The sequence below is a fragment of the Dicentrarchus labrax genome, unplaced genomic scaffold (genome assembly GCF_905237075.1).
Source record: "Dicentrarchus labrax unplaced genomic scaffold, dlabrax2021, whole genome shotgun sequence".
NCBI lineage: Eukaryota > Metazoa > Chordata > Actinopteri > Moronidae > Dicentrarchus > Dicentrarchus labrax.
Window position 1 is genome coordinate 30,965,004 of NW_026136711.1, and position 14,398 is coordinate 30,979,401.

General features: G+C 42.1%; 1 protein-coding gene across 2 annotated transcripts in view; it reads right to left on the reverse strand.

Moving 5' to 3' along the window:
* Positions 1 to 979: 979 nt before the first annotated feature.
* The window catches only part of ip6k1 (inositol hexakisphosphate kinase 1), a 31,635-nt gene continuing 18,216 nt past the window's right edge, over positions 980 to 14,398 (reverse strand). Inside the window, exons 5-9 of one of the 2 annotated variants that reach the window (XM_051414382.1) lie at positions 11,879 to 12,119; positions 11,461 to 11,645; positions 9,421 to 9,596; positions 8,520 to 8,753; positions 980 to 8,043 (exon numbers count right to left, since the gene is read on the reverse strand). In XM_051414382.1, the coding sequence (XP_051270342.1) occupies positions 7,555 to 8,043; positions 8,520 to 8,753; positions 9,421 to 9,596; positions 11,461 to 11,645; positions 11,879 to 12,119 (1,325 nt within the window). In that variant the 3' untranslated portion in view covers positions 980 to 7,554. The remainder of the gene's footprint in view (positions 8,044 to 8,519; positions 8,754 to 9,420; positions 9,597 to 11,460; positions 11,646 to 11,878; positions 12,120 to 14,398) is intronic. The other variant, XM_051414383.1, reaches the window with a different exon arrangement.

A 14,398-nucleotide genomic window follows, 5' to 3' on the forward strand; every position in this document is an offset into this window, starting at 1 on the left:
CCAGAATGTTCTTATTGTCTGTGATCGTCTGTATTCTGATAAAGCATAAAAGGATAAAATATCTGAAAGTAAAATACAGATCAGGAGGTTATAAACCAAAATATTGTACAGAACAGCATCTGGAGCACGGACAATGTCTGAACTAACCTCATTATTATTACTGGTCAGGGTCAGCTCTCGACAGGCGCTGCAATCTGAACATTTAGCTGCTAAAGAGAGACTGAATATTCAGACACTAACACAGATAATAATGATGCTCTGTGTCTGTGGATGTGAATGTAGGAGGAGGGACGACTGTATAAGGTTCAGGTTGTTGTGGAGTTTGTATGTTTGTAAGTATCTGTTTCTGAAATAACTCTGGAAACATAATCAGTGTAAGAGGTAGTTAAACTGCAAGCCTTTGTTTGTCTTGACTTCATGTTGATATGGTGATACAGTATTTAATCTTGAATCGACACCCTCAACTGCTCTGATCTAAACGTTTTAAATGTTTCCGTCCTTCTGGATTTGTGAATTAAAGGAACAGTCAGTGTGAAGCATTTAGTGGCATCTAGTGGTCAAATTGCAACTAACTGAACACCGCTCGCGTCTGTATTTGACGACCTGGGAATGAGAACGGGCTGTGAAGTTTGACAATTGGCTGCAAAACTCGTGAAAATGTGAAAGTGTTTGAGTGGTTTTGTCCGTTTTGGGCTACTGTAGAAACATGTAAGGCGACTTTAGATAAAAAAAAAAAAAAAAACACATCTATTTCCGGTACTGAAAACACAATGAATCTTATTTTCAAGTAATAAAAACATATTTAATAATATTATATTATATTTCTGTCAACAGATCCTCCTAAATGTTACACACTGGACCTTTAATTCCCCACATTTAAAGTCAACACTGAAACTTACCCAGCAGCTGAGTTACAAGGTGGTACATGATGATTTAACAATCCACAAACACTTAAAAGAAACTGATGAAATGAGCCGAGTCACACTGAAGTCACAGATTTTATTTCAACCCCTTTTCAAACACCTGTTTTTGAGAAAGAAAGAAAGAAAGAAAGAAAGAAAGAAAGAAAAAAAAAAAACCCCAAAAGCTTTTAAAGATTGAATACAAGATTAAATGATTCATGATGAATATTTTTACATTTCACACACTGATCCCTCCGCTGTGAGTCAACAACAGATGTGGACCGCACACAGCAGGAAGACCCGGAGGTCACAGAGAACCAGGTTCAATAACCAGGCGAGACGTGCAGAATCGGAGCTCGCTGTCTCCCACTTCTGTCTTCAAGAGTTTTGTCAGGTTTCGGATGGGAGGCTCTAACATTTTCTGTCCCCACAGGCGTCCTGATTGTCAGATGAACATAAAGAAGAAAGCTCTGGATCTCATCCAGCTGCTGATAAAAGCATCCAGACCTGTGGCGTTTTTGTCGAGATTTAAGCTTGGTGTAGGAGAAGTTTTCGCGCATGCATGTGACCGACTGCTGGTGATGTGCGTTCAGGCTGTTAGCATTGTGATGATTAGCATAAATGATATTGCATACAGTAAGCTTTTTACCCTGTTAGCGTGAGTCACACCCAGTGAGTTATTAGTCGTGTTTACAGTGTTGGTGGTTTTCTCTCGCAGTCATACAGTCTCTATAGAAGCCCATTAATGCTAGAAAAAAACAAAACAATACAAATTTAGGAATGATAAAAAATAGAAAATACTGATGGAAAGTCAAAATTTTGAGCTACGAAGTCACAATAATGAGATAAATAATGTTCTCGTGGCCTTTAAGGAAGAGCTCTGTTTACAGGTCTACTGCATATGTGAAAGAAGTCTTCTGTCTTCTGGCTCCAGAGGGACAAAATCTGACACACACCGCCTCAAGTGATGTCACTGGAGTCGGCGTCGGTTGGGAGTCACTACTATTAGTGTAGTTGTTGCTACTGTTGTTGCTGTGCACCTGTCTCTCTCTCTCTCACCACAGCTGGTCGAGACAGACGACCACCCACCTAGAGCCGGAGGATCTGTCCGAGGTTTCTGCCTTTTAACAGGCAGTTTTTCCTTGCCCTTGTCGCCAAGTGCTTGCTCATGGTGGTACTGTTGGGTCTCTGTAAATGTTAAAGAGTTCGGTCTAGACCTGCTCTATTTGAAAAGTGTCCTGAGATAACTTCTGTTATGAATTGGCGCTATACAAATAAAATTGAATTGAATTGAATTGAATTGGGAGCTGAAGACTACAAGTTAAAAAAATTAAACAAAATCAGTTTGGGTTGGAGTTTGAATGAAGTTAACAGACCTCCGCAGCCCGCTGCTCATCTCTGTTTGAGGCTGGCGGCCCGAGGAGGTTACATTAGCCGCTACATAATGAACCAGAATCTCTGACAGAACTGTCTCTGGTCAAGTTGCATTGTGGGAAATGCAGGCGCCAGTTGTTGACAGGGAAAACAAATGAATGGATAAAAATAAACAATATTACTGGTTCTGCTGAAAAAATCTGACAATAGATTAAATCTGTGGAGTTTTAAGAAACTGTAACGTTGAGTCCAACCAGGAGACCTCTGTTGTCGTTCCCCTCATTTCCTGTTTTCTAATAGAAAAGCCACAAAACGGCCTAAAAAATACTCAAAAAAATTAGATTATAGATTAAAATCATACTTTGTCAAGAAATGATGAGATACAACGTACAAACTACTACGAACCACGAAGAATTTAATCTTCTAATTCTGGTTTAGTATCTATGGAAGAGCATTGCATCCAACAAATAAACAAACTAATTGGAGGTTTTATCTCAACAATTACAAATAAGAGATAAAGTATCTCTATTTGTGAATGCAGTCCTCTTCTGGTGGTATCTCATCACTTTCTTCTCTTCCTGGCAGAAACGGACCTCCACAGAGCGATTCGGATACAGTTCGAGGTCACAGCGTTGGGTTTTGAGGGCACAGTGAGACTCTAAAAGTCGACCTTGGTTGACTGCGTTAACCTTTTCCAGGCACTTTATCGGTAAGATAAGGAGCCTGAAGAGGGACAGGGCTGAATATCTGCAGTCTTGAACATCACAAGCCTCAAAACTGCTACAGCTGGTGTTCAACCCTGCGAACAAACACCGGCTGTCACTTGTTTCCATTATAGGATTAAGGCTGCAACTAACAATGGTTTAATTATCGATTAATCTGTTGATTATTTCCTCAAACACTCAATTTATTGTTTGTCGTCTGGTTTACTCTAACCGCTCTCGTGCAGCAGGTGGCCGTTCTCATAGAAACCCACCGTACTCAGAGACGAGCTGCTGAACATACCGGAGCGTTAAGCAGCTAAAGAGGCCGACATTTCCCTCAGGAGTTGGAAGAGACCAAAACCACGGCTAAAAGAGGCTAAAAGAGAGTGAATATTGGACATCAGGGGGGAAACATCAATGACTCCAAAGAAATCTGTTTTTATTTTGACTATTTGGCCAAAAAGGGCCCATGTGAGGTGAATCTGAACTACACTGACCCCACAGATCCCTGAACTCTGGGATACTGAATTACGTGGGTTCGTCTCGGCACCAGCTGCTGTTACTGTTACTGCTTATATGATCAACTGGCAGTGTTATATTGTGTGTCTCATATGACTCAGTGCCGTCTGCTGGATGTGTCTGTCTGGTCAGTAATTACAACACGAGCCCAAAAGCTTCTGGAAAGATTTAATCTCACTTACTTTCACTGTTCTAACAAAAAACAGTCAGGATGATGTCAGATGCAGAAAACGCTGCTAAATAACTGATCAATCACTGAGGCTAATATCCATGATCCGAGAGGACGACGTCGCTGCTTTAGACTCTGTGTTGACTGTAACAAGAATGTTTGACCGACCCAAACAGGAGGACGTTAATGTGCATGCAAGTTCTTTTCCAACTCCTTAAACGTGAAGTGAAACAAAACCAAAGACTAAAAGATGGCGTCTACACACACACACACACACACACACACACGCACACACACGCGCACACACACATAGAGCTTCCCACCTGAGCAACAACTCCACAGCAGGCACAAGTGTTGGGCTCAGTGAGCTGACTGAAGTCTGGATTTTGCTGCGACAGTTTTCTTCGTGAACACAAACGAGTGTCAGACTGAGCAGCAAACGTAACAGAGTTGAGTTAGCTCAGGTAATACTGCCAATCTCCTGACGTTTCACACCATGTGTCTCTGATGCACTTAATTTCTTTACATTTTATACATTTTTTTTTGGGGGGGAGAGTGACATGTAAAAGACATAACATTCACCCACACATATGGGTAAAGGTACAATAAAAAAATAAATTATCACCTCGATAAACCAAAAATAAAATATTCATATCTGCTCTCTCTTATTCCAGCTCCTGGGGGTTGAGTTCCTGTTGCCGTCCAGCAGGGGGCGCTGCTGCGTCACAGCCGGCCTCTGGAACTTGTTGAAGGAAGCATAAACGGACAAATGTGATTGGCTAACACGGTCTCATCAGGACCAATCAGATGAGATAAAAGGTGGCGTCTTTAAACGAGAGACTGCGGCCAATTCTGCTTCTGCAGCCACAGGATGAAGAGTTGGTTTAGAGGCAGGATGGGGGGGGGGCAATTACTCAACATTATTACTGAAAATGGTGATTTAAATTCAGACAATTCTCATCTAAATTATAATTTAAAAAACCTGCCAAAGTTAGCTGAAGGAGAACAGTGGAACCATTGCAATGAACATAAATTGGATTATTTTGGGTTATTTGAAATATTGTGATTAGCTCACATATATATGTAAGAAAAATATTTTTTCTTATTAAATATTCTTTTTATTCACCCAGCCGCAACTTAAAGAATAAGGCTGATGTCGTTTTATATATTTTCTATTGTCAACAAATCCCATGAAAAGAACCAAACCAACGTGTTATTCCCCCCTCCGACCCGACCCTGTCTGCGGCTCTCAGCCTCAGTTTGTTCCTCCTGAAGACGTAAATCTTTTAAAAATAGCTCACAAATATATATCTGACAAAACAATCCCACCAAGAGGTTCCACAAAGTCGCTGTTTCTGGAGCTCGTCACATCACAAAATCCATTAGTTCTGTTTTTCTGAGCGCTTTAAGGACTTCTCGTCCATTTTGGCTTTAAAAAAAAAAAGGAAAATTGGAAAGTTAATTCTTGACGTTAGAAACAGGAAACATCACTTAGAAGCTGTTCTGGAGCTTTTGACCTGTAAAGAGCCAACGTGGACAAAAAAAGACTTTTAAAAATGCTTTAAAAAAATGGAGATTTAAACGTGTACAGCTTCATCACGACTCAATCGAAAGCTCCAGAACAAATATTAAATGGATGTTTGTGGGAAGATTGTTTTGTTCTGCTGTTTCCAAGGTTCAGAATAAATCTTCTGGGACGCCCTGGTGGCCAAGGGTTTAAGGCGGCGACCATGAACCACAACGTCCCCAGAAATCACCTGTCATCTCTCTACTGTCGGCTATAAAATAAAAGGCATAACATAACCTCCCCCCTCCACCCAAAAAAACAATTTAATATATAAAAATCAATCTCACAAATATATAGTTTCAGGCTGAGAGTAATTTCCAAACAGCTCAAAAACGTAGTTATTTGCAAACGTTACTCAGACTTGAGGAAATAGTGCATTTAATGGGGATTCTTTTGGATTAATACACATTTGGTGCTCCAGTGTTTCCAGCAGCAGGATGGTGTGTGTGTGTGTGTGTGTGTGTGTGATTAACTCAACATAAACTACAGTGTGTGTGTGTGTGTGTGTTCGTGGTAAGGATGGACATGTAACCCAGTGCAACAGTGTGGCTCATTGATGTGTTTTTAATAGTTTTTTTTTTTTTGGACAACAATGGAGCTCTATGGCACAGAGGAATAAAATATATCAGGCTTTAGGAAACACACACACAAAATACTTGTTAGTGCATCAGTTTGTTGTTGGTTTTGGATCTTTTTTTTTTTTCGTGGGGATTTGTTGGCAATAAGAAAAAAATATCACCAAGACAAGATTTGGGGACAGTGACACTTATGCTTTCCATATTACACAATAACCCAGAGGATGATTTTTACAGGACACCGACTACTAACGTTTTTGAATTAAGCCCCAAAAACGGACATACAGCGTTTTTAGAAATGATCTATATCCTCTCCTTAAAGCCTACTTCTATGACGCAAATCTCTGTTGTACTTTATCTCCCTGTGGGGCGAGGGAGTGCCCTCTGTGGCCGTCTATCATCGCCATCTATTGCTTTAACAGACGCTCGGATGTGTTTCTGAGTGCGTTTTCTGAGGTAACGCTAAAAGAGTCTATTTCACCTGTCCAGGTTTGGTTTTTCTGTAGAGAAAAGAGGAGTGAGGAGGAGTGGAGGTGGGGGAGTGAAGGGGAGGTAAAAGTGAGTGTTGGCCAACTTCAGTGGGCGGCTCCTGGGATCCAGCTGAATGGTTGTTCAGAAAGAGGATGCTCTGTCCCGCTGTGCTGTCAAACAGCTCCACAGACAACTGTTCCCAGGGTGTGTGTGTGTGTGTGTGTGTGTGTGTGTGTGTGTGTGTGTTTGGTCGTCTATCTTCGTGAGGACCAATTTGAGAGTTCTGGCCCGTCCACTCACGCTGCTGTTGTGTGTTTATCTTCTCGCTTCCTACGGTCGGATGTTTGAGCTTCACTTTGCAGAACGACGGGCGTGCAGAGTTCGACACCGGAGGGTTAAAATGTAGTGAAGTTTGTTTCTCTGTGCTCACCTGAAATCTTTAAAGTTTAAAGATCCCTTCCAGACATGTTTTAAGACATATAAAAAAATGTGTCTGGTGCGGTTTATCAACAAACAACTAACCTCATTAAAATCTATAAAATTGATTGAAAAATCTAGAATCTCGAAATACGCTGAAGAAACATCGTCTCCTCTTCACCGATGAATCCATCCGCACTTGGATTGTGTGTACGACGCATATTGGACCGGGATTGGATCCAAACTGGTTCTAATGCTCGTATGTACACGTCTTAAACTCAAGATTTCAGGTAAACTCAGGGAATCTTTACCACCTTCAGCACACGAATGAAAACATCCTTCTAGTGTCAAACTCAAACATCAAACGTTTAGGAACAAGGACATAAACACATCTTCGAGAGCAGGTGGGCTTTAAGGTTAGAGCTCAGTTTAGTTGTGATGGTTGTGGGTTAGGGGTTAGAGGTCAGGGGTTAGGGGTTAGGGGATACAGTATGTCAATGAGGGTCCTCACAAGTATAGAAGTACAAAAATATGTGTGTGTGTGTGTTGTGCAGAGCCTCAGACGAACAGAGGGTCTCCGTATCAGTGTGAAGTTGCAGCAATTTTGGCTCCACTGTCCCACCTCCTGGCCGTTGCTATAGTAACTACTCGACTGTAGAATGCCCATGTTGCCATGGTGACGTCCTGAAGAACCCTGTTCCATATTTACAGCCAAAGAACCGTCTCAGTCCTTGAGAACGCCGTCGCACAGCCTGCACCGACTGTAACGACCTGAACTAACTCACAACAAGCTGTGTGTGTGTGTGTGTGTGTGTGTGTGTGTGTGTGTGTGTGTGTTGTGTGTGTGTGTTCGGAGCTACGGCAGATTGTCGTCCCGCAGGCTCTCCAGGATCTGGACCAGGCTTTCCAGTCCAAACACGTAGCCCCGGTCCGGCCCGTCGTGCACCGCCGTGTCGCCGCGGAAACCCTTGAAGGTGGAGTGGGCGAAGTCGATCATACGTACGTCCACCAGGGGGGGCTGCTGGGGCTGGGAGGCAGGAGGAGGGGGGAAGGAGTCTGGATGGGGGTGAGGCGAGGAGAGGAAGGAGTGGCAGTCTGACTTGGCAGGTGGGGCCTGTGGGGGGGGAGGACGAGGGGAAGGGGCGGGTGGAGCCATAAGTCCAGGTCCCTGAGAGGACAGTGACCCCGGGTCCGGGTTCTGGCTCATGTCCGTTTCACAGGGAGCGCCTGGGGGCAGAGGTGCGCGGGGCCCGGGGCCACAGTGGGGCTCTGCAGGGGCCGGAGGAGTCTTCTGTTGCAAGGATGCATGCTGCCCGGAGCTGAGGACTGAAGGGCCCTCAGATTCCTACAGAGAGAATCCAACAGGGATCAGAATGAACCACAAAAACAGACAGAAAATAACAGAAATAGAAAATAATTCTTCAATTTTTTTGCCACTTGAGGGCGGCGAAAACCAGCTGTTAACACAACATGTACATATTATCTAAGTTGTCTGTAAACATCTGTAAAACACAGTTTAAACTACCGTACTTACTGTAGTTGTGCACACAGTTTTCCCGTGCAGTGAAGGATCATTACGACATTTCAGGTGCACTGACTTTGCCCTCGAAATAAAGTGTTGGTTTTTTTTTTGCCCCTTCAGACTTTTAAGGTCCAGTGTGTACCATTTAGGAGGATATATTGACAGACATAAAATATGATATTGATAGGTATGTTTTTATTAGTGTATAATCGCCCGAAAACAGGTTTGCTGAAGAACAAATTAGACCTAACCCATCAACGGACGAACGCATCGTCACAGAGCATCAAGTGCCGCCTCACCTGTCCCTCATAGATGATGAGCAGTGAAGACGAGTAGAAGCGATAGGACGCCTGCCTCTCCAGCACCGTCTTCAGGCTGCGAAGCTTATTCAGGATTGGTTCAAAGAGGTCCTGCCTCAGACCCTTTCCGTTGTGCATGTACTGGTAGAGGGCCTGGCGGAAGCCTTCGATTGACAGGCCGCGTCCGTAGTACTTGTTCCTGCAGAGGTAGTGACCGGTGTTCAGCTGGTACACCTGTAGAGACGGGCGGGAAACCCCTCAAACATCTCACCGACAACAATAGTACAACCGTGCACTCATTATGTAATACAATAGATTAGGATTTTCAAAATATAAGCAGACTAACAGTCTACATATCTCCTATATCAACAATCCAGAAAGAATTTCCTTCTTTCAGAGCCCAAATACGAGTAGAACATTTGTCTGGAGGGTGTGTGTGTATACACTGATTTTGATTTGTAATTGTAATTATTATCAAGCTTATTAGTATTATGAGATGGACAGTGTAAGTGTTTTGTTTATATGTAATATCGGGCGTGGAATTGTGGGTTCTAGGGTTGTTGGGTGGGTTTATAAGCAGTATAGTATAATGCTGAAGTATCAATACATCAACATTCACCTCCGTAGAGTTAAAGAAATAAAATCTATATTAGTGGAATAAAGACTATTTCTATGGTTCTTTGGGAGCACACGCTACCATCTTTTTCTAAATGTGCCTGAGGTATCTAACATTATTGTTCTTTACCCCAGCAGAGTGAACTGTGACATTCACTAACTGATGGAGGTTAATGAGTCTGTATTATTTCTTTAACATCCTCAGGCGATTATCTTTTGTTCAGGACTGATCCTGTGATATATTTCGATGGTGCTGACTGAGCAGCAGCAGCTGTTGTTGTTGTACCTGCATGCCACACACTCTGACTCCCAGCGTCGCTGAAGTGCTCTGTTCACATTTCTTCATCTGCCTGGCCGCCTTCTCCTCGGAGGCGTCGTCTCCGTGCTGCCTGGTGCCCATCTTCAGGTCCAGGATGCAGGGGTAAGAGAAGTGGTGGACCACGTTCTCCAACAACAGGAACTCTGGTTGAAACGCTGCAGTTAAGGAGAACATTTCTGTCTGGCGAGCAAGAGATGGTTTTATAGACGGTGGAGAGATACACACAGCAGCTTATGATGTACTTCAATCACATTTAATTATTTGAATTTATTGTGCAAAAAATTAACTAAACTTGTGAAACTTCTAGAAACAAAATACTGTAAATGAGCCAATGTGAAGTTGCAGAACTGATTTGTCCGAATGTCTAATAATTACAAATCCATTCTTTGCCTTTCTTGATCAATCAATGATAATAAGTAAAAGGTCCTTTGAGCTGCTTTTACGGTGATGTAATCTGCGTAGTTTTAGCTTATAATGAATAAAAGGATAAAGTAAACATAAAAATGTATTTATCAATGAGAATTCAAATGGAAAATCAGTGTAAATGTACAATGTACTGAATTTAAATGTTGATAGCAAATTAAAAAAAGGAGCAGATCAGAAATCAGGTGATCAAATAAAAATAAAAGCATGTCTATAACATGAGCCTGTTTTAAATAAACTTTCTCTATGCAGATTTCAAATTTATGGTACTGCTGATTTGTAAAAACTTCCATACTATAGACACATCTCTGTCTTCAATTGGAAATACTTCCAGGTAAGCACACTCACTGTAGAGCACTTCCTTCCCTTTAGTTCTGAATAGTCAAATGTGTGAAGATTTACCAACACTGTGACTGTGATAGAATATTCCTGCTGTTCACTCTAAATACATTATCGGCTATTATTAGATTTCATTTACATCTTGACTTCTTGTTTTTCCCCATTTTGCTTCCCTGTCTTTGTCACAGAGTGACTGCATCGTGTTACAATATGGCATATACTATTATATTACTATATTATATAGTACACTGTCTCTTTATGATTAAAGCCTCAGAGATTATCACTACATGCTGATAATTTCTAATAATCTGAATGTATTGTGTATCTGCGTAGAGAACTTTCTCTGACAGCGGCCCCGTTGAACCTGCTTTGACTGAAGACAGATGGACCTGGTTGAGGACAGAGTGTTTGTTGCTGTGTTTTCCACACAGCTGCAGTCTGCTCTCTTTGAAGCTGAAGATCAAAACACAACCTTCGACCTGATAACCTCAGACACCTCCCACCGTCCCCTTTATTATTCCTCACTCTCTCACGGACATTTCAGTTCGTTGCACATTAGGACGTTATTTGTGCGTTCCCATTGTCCAAAGTTGCAGATGGTACCACAGGAACCACTCAATTTTGTCCCGTTTTTTCTTGTCACTGTTGAGTTTCCAAGCGAGCTGAGTCGATACTAAGAGGTAGAGTTAAATCGTTGCAGACCACTGATTGGTCAGAGAGAATCGGAGCAGCCAGAGTCGTCTGGTCATCTCCGCTCTGATGTCGGACTTCACAAACACTTTTGTCTTTCTGCCTGCAGCCTTTTCTCAGACAAAGCTTGCCTCCTTGTTGTAATAAACAAACACATACAGAGAAGAAAGAACATGAAACACGTGTGCACAGCGAGAGAGAGAGAGAGAGAGAGAGAGAGAGAGAGAGACAGGAAGGTGACGGTGAAGTATCAGCTGCAGTGTGTCAGTTAATAAATGCTGCAGCTTCTCAAGACTAAAAAAAGTCTCTCTGTTGTTTCCAAACAGCTGGAAAACTGTCTCCAGGGTTTAGGTACCAGTGTTTGGTGGAAATGTGGCTTTACATTTAGCCACATTTCTTGTGGATATATTATTTCAGCCAGATCAAGTGTGCTCTTAACCTTGGAGACACAGTACAGCACAGTCCACTTGCCTTAAACTCTGTTGGGTTCGTTTTTTAAACTGCAGAAAAGCCTAGTAAGCGGACCTTGATTACATTATTTTGTAGGAAGGATACTGAAGAGTTTGCGGTCCTTGGATTCAGACCGCATGCGGCTGAGCTGCTGTTTGTGGCAGCGGAGGCTCCAGGGGTTGTAACTGATCTTCTCCGAACTCAAACCACTGTTCCAGTCCAACATCTGGAAGGGAACGTCTGAGTGGATCTTTGGGTCGAGCCTGGGACTCTTCAGCTCTCCAAGACTGCTAGGAGGAAGAGAGAGAATCTGTTTGTGATCCTCTGTTGCATTTATAATGGATTTAAAGTTTTGCCTTATTTACACAAATTTGACACCTAGTGCGACTCATTTCCCATCATGCCAGGGAGCAATGGATGCAACTTAATGATTATTTTCAGTCAATAAATGTCAGAAAATAGTGAAAAATTAATGGATAACCAGTTTATTTTCCAGCGATCTCTTCCTTTAATACGATCTTACTTTTCGGATGTGTCGGTGTCGTGCGACTCCCTCCTGTCGGACCGCTCCTCCTTGTGTTCCGAGGACGAGGAGGAGCGATGGAGGCTGCGCCGGGAGTGTTTTCTCCTCGGCTGCTCCCTCTCTGGGAGGTCACGCTCCTCGTGCTCCGCCATACCCCCCTCCATGTTGCTTTCCACGTAGGGGTAGGCCACCAGATTGATGTAGCCGTCAGAGTCGCATTCGAAACAAACCAGCACCACACCTGACAGGACGGAGCAAAACACAGAAAGGATGTTTAGAAATATCAGACATTTATTTCAATATCAAGACGTACCGCAGAGAAATGTAATCCATCTTCTAAAATACTTTGAAACATCTTACATAATGTTTGCCCCCTTCAGAAGATTAGAAACATTTTTTAAAACTCAGTTCTTAGTAACAGAAACCTGAGACAAGTCGGTCCAAATTATATCCAGTCTAAAACCTTCAGCATCTACCTGTGAACCTTTAATCCGTTTAATATCCTCCTGCTGGTGTAAAAAGCTCTTAATGGTCCCACAGTAATTATTAGACATGCTGTTTAATAAATCCAGCAGATCTGTCAGGTCAGATTCTTCTCTAAATCCACTGAGACAGCATTTATACATTTAAAAATGGAAACCCTGTGTTCACTTTAACACTGACCTTAAAGTGAGATTATGTAACGTTTGCTGAACGGCAGCAATTGTGGTTTTAAAAACTAGTGTAACGCAGTACAGTAGAGAAGAGTCATAAAGTCAGCAAACTGACTCTGAACATCAGTTATACAGCAGTTTATCCATCTAAGGTTTATCAGTTTACCTTTCTGTTATTTTAGTTTGCTGACATTAGCTCATATTAGCCACCATAAGCTACAGGCCATATTAGATGTAAGTAAGGTTGTAGCAACAAACTCCCCCGAGTGTACTGAATTTAGCAATGGCCTGTTTTATTACTTGTGTTTTGGACTTTTAACTTATAATAATAATCAATGTATATTTCTTTTTTAAAAAGTGATGTCGTACCACTTTAGAGCTGTAGTAATTAGCATGTTTTATATTAACAACGGATCAATCACTGTCATGTAAAAGTTCACTTAAATCTCGACCAAAGAAAACAATTTGGTCACTTGTTTAATTAAATGAAGACGACTCAAAGTGGTTCTTGAATCACAGTACTTCATATGTCACAATCCCTAAATACAGATAGGTCTCCCCGGACTCAATGCTATCACAGTCACCAGATCTCAACCTGACTGAGCACTTATGGAAGATTTTGGACTGAAGGGACAGACAATGCTCTCCACTACCTTCGTCCAAACACCAAATGAGGGAATATCTTTTTAGAGGCTTCCAGAAGACTAAAGAAGACTAAAGCTGTTCTGGAGGCTCACTTTAATAACACACTGAATGTTTAACTGCCATTTGTCATCCATCTGTATATAAAAGATATAGTAAATGTTTTAAAACTCAATTGAGAAACTGTTTATAGATTAAATACTCAGATAGGAAGGTCTGACAATGTTTTATTTAAACATTAAGTTGTTATTTTTAGCTTTTAAAACCCAGAGAGTAGAACATCTCTTCCATGCTAACTGAGACACTGAACATCCTCCCCGTTTGTCCCAATTAAATCTTTCTGTCAGTGTGCTCACTGGTGGGAAATCAACTCCAAAGATCAAGTCCAAACTGAAGAGTGAAGTCTTCCCGTGAACAGCACAACGTGTGGCCACAGACCATCTCCATGCCCAAAACACAAGGAGGACTTTAATCTGATAATGTCAAACAGTTTCTGGATTAAACAACCTTGACAGATTCAGAAAGTCATCCCTGGGCAGCTGTCTGTCTGTCTGCTGTTATTTAATCAGCAGGACAATGGTAGTGGGCAGTGATCCAGGGCTAAATATAGACTCCTTATGGGCTGTTGTTGTCATGCCACTTGGACCCACAATACCAGCAGGCTGGACTGGTGGGAATACAGACCTACCAGTAGCTGTAGGTCAGTGTACTGGGATTAAATCCACCAGGTGTACTACCACAGACTATTCCCGGATCAATATGTCTCGTGTGGAGTCACATGATCAGCTACAGGTCCTTACAAGAGGTCTAATCAAGCACAACAAGAGAGCACCATTGTGGTTGTGAGGGGGATTTAATAAACCGTTCTGATCTTTTCAGAGCTTTCTCACTGCGCTTTACAATTAACTTTAACAGCAACACCTCAATTTGCATTGTGCAATGCATTGTGGGACTATAGTGTCAGCCAACAGCACTCACAAATCACATTTCATGCCTGCATACTGCATACTGATATTCCTGTGTGACCCCACTACGTACTCAAAACCTGATCAGTATGTAGTGTTGAACTGGGACACAGTTTGTGTCTCGCAGCGTTTTCCTGCCAAACCTCCCTCATGACAGACATTTTTAAATCAAAGAGAGAGAAACTAATGCATCATAATAATTACTGCGCTCCATTTTAGTGTTTCAGTGTCAGGGCTCTGGTGTTTTGCTTGTTGGCTCA